Here is a 1,987-nt window from a genome sequence, read left to right as displayed (position 1 = left end):
TGCAGATGTTTGAGGTGGAAGCTGTGGGGTCGGGCATGCCTGGCCGTGTGCCCGACAGACTGCATCTCTGCCACAGCGCAGCTCTTTGGCGGCGCCGTGCTGCTGGTGAAGCTGGCCGCGGCTACTCCAGGCTCAGGAAGGAGTCCGAGTCGCCTAGCCGCACCCCAAGCGTGATCTCAATGGAGAGGGTGCTCTGGGAGGCGTTGGCCAGCCTGATCTTGCAGGAGCGGCGGGAGGGCAGCACCGTCAGGCGGCAGTGGCGCGACTGCGGCAGAAGCTCCCAGGCTGCTTTCACCAAGGCCTGGAACCAGCGAGTGGTTTCCTCCACATCCAGGTAGGAGCCGCTGCAGAGGGTGCGCAGCAGGCTGGGCTCCTGTCTGCTCCTCAGCTCGTGCTCGGGGTGGTGGAGGAAGCACAGCATGTCCCCCACCAGCCGCTCCCTCGCGCAGGCGCACTCCAGCTCCACGCGCAGGCCGGGCTTCCTCGCTGGCGTCTCCCCCTCGGCGCCCAGCTCCGGGTGGAAGGCGTGCCTGGGGGGAGGCCTCAGGGGCACGAGCAGGCGGTAGAGGACGTTGTCCTGCCGGGTACTCCCGTCTTTGGAGAAGCAGCCCACACCGATGGCCGGCTGCAGCCGTGGCTTGAAGAGAGATTCCCCGGAGAGTCTTTGGCAGGCACCAAGAAGCTTGTCCACCAGCTCCTCCACCACCTTGCACTTGTCGGCCATGTGCGGCGCCGGCCACTGGGTGCGATTGGCCCAAACCCTGCCCAGATCCCGGGTGTCATCGGTGTTGGTGTTGTCTTTGTCCTTCTTCTCCTTCTTCCTTGGGTAGCTGCCCTGCTTGCTTCTGCGGAGCCCAAGTCTCCATTTCCTGAGCCACCGGCAGAGCCCGAAGAGCAGGACAAGGAGGTCAATAAAGGTCCAGAGCTGCCACTGCTGCAAGGCAGTGAAGAACAAGGCTCCCAAGGCCACCCCGCTCTGCTCCTGGCTCCTCTCCTCCGTCTCATGCAGCAGCCGAGCCATGCCTTCAATCAGCTGCTCCACATGCTGCTGCATTCGCTCATTTGCGTCCGTATCCACATGATCATCCACGAACCACGGCTTCTGGGCAATGCCCAGCACAGCCAGGGCGAGGAAGATCAGCCGAGCCATGGCTTGCAGGAGGTGCAAACTGCACACACCGACGGCCAAGGCCAAAGTGTGGTGGCGCTGCTGCTGCTGGCCCTGATGACAGCTGCCCCGCTGTGACTCATCCTCTGTGCTGTCACAGGCACCACAGCCGCATCACACCAATCCCCCTCCTCTCTCCTGCTCTGCTCTGCTTTCCAAAGTGAAGACGACCTCTGCTGGGTGAGATTCCGGAACTAAAGAGGGAGAGTCAAAAGACATCTGGACATGGAATCAGAGACTCTCCTGAGTTGGAAGGGACCCATGAGGATCATCGCGTCCAGCTCCTGGATCCACACAGGACCATCCAGAAATCAAACCATAACTCACAGAGCACTGTCCAATCACTGCATTAGGAGAAGTATTGCCAGGAGGTCAAGGGAGGCGAGCCTTTTCTCTTCAGTTCTTGTATGACCATACTGTGTCTAGTTCTTGGCCCCACAGTGCAAGAGAGTAATGGACTTACTGGGGAGAGTAGAAATAAGGGCCGTGGAAATAGTGAAAGAACTGAAAGATCCCTCAGGAGGAAAGGCTGAATGCGTTGGGACGTTTCAGGCTGTAAAGGATAATTCTCAGCTGGGATCTTAACAATGCATATAAATACCTGAAGGGAGGGTACAGAGAAGGTGGGCACAGACCCTTTTCGGTGGAGCCCAGTGACGGGAGACAAGAGGCCACGCACAGAACTTGGAACACAGGAGGTTCTGTCTGTACATCAGGAAATGTGCATTTTACTGTGCAGGTATTGAGCACTGGAACAGTTTGCCCAGAGAGGTCATGCATTCTCTATTCCTGTAGATATTCAAAAGCTGTCTGGATGTG

The 1,987-nt window shown here is 58.7% G+C and overlaps 1 protein-coding gene across 1 annotated transcript; it reads right to left on the bottom strand.

The window, feature by feature from the left end:
- LOC137857979 (inositol 1,4,5-trisphosphate receptor-interacting protein-like 1) lies at positions 1 to 1,150 on the bottom strand. Its single transcript, XM_068685611.1, has one exon. The coding sequence runs from the start codon at positions 1,148 to 1,150 to the stop codon at positions 122 to 124; it is 1,029 nt and encodes a 342-aa protein (XP_068541712.1). The 3' UTR covers positions 1 to 121.
- Between the last annotated feature and the right edge of the window lie 837 nt (positions 1,151 to 1,987).

The sequence above is a fragment of the Anas acuta genome, chromosome 1, assembly GCF_963932015.1.
Source record: "Anas acuta chromosome 1, bAnaAcu1.1, whole genome shotgun sequence".
NCBI lineage: Eukaryota > Metazoa > Chordata > Aves > Anseriformes > Anatidae > Anas > Anas acuta.
Note: the sequence above shows the minus strand (reverse complement) of the source record. Positions and strands in the feature narration are given on the sequence as shown.

Coding starts and splice junctions, on each gene's coding strand:
- LOC137857979 (XM_068685611.1), bottom strand. CDS start 1,150: ATGGCTCGGCTGATCTTCCTCGCCCTGGCTGTGCTGGGCATTGCCCAG.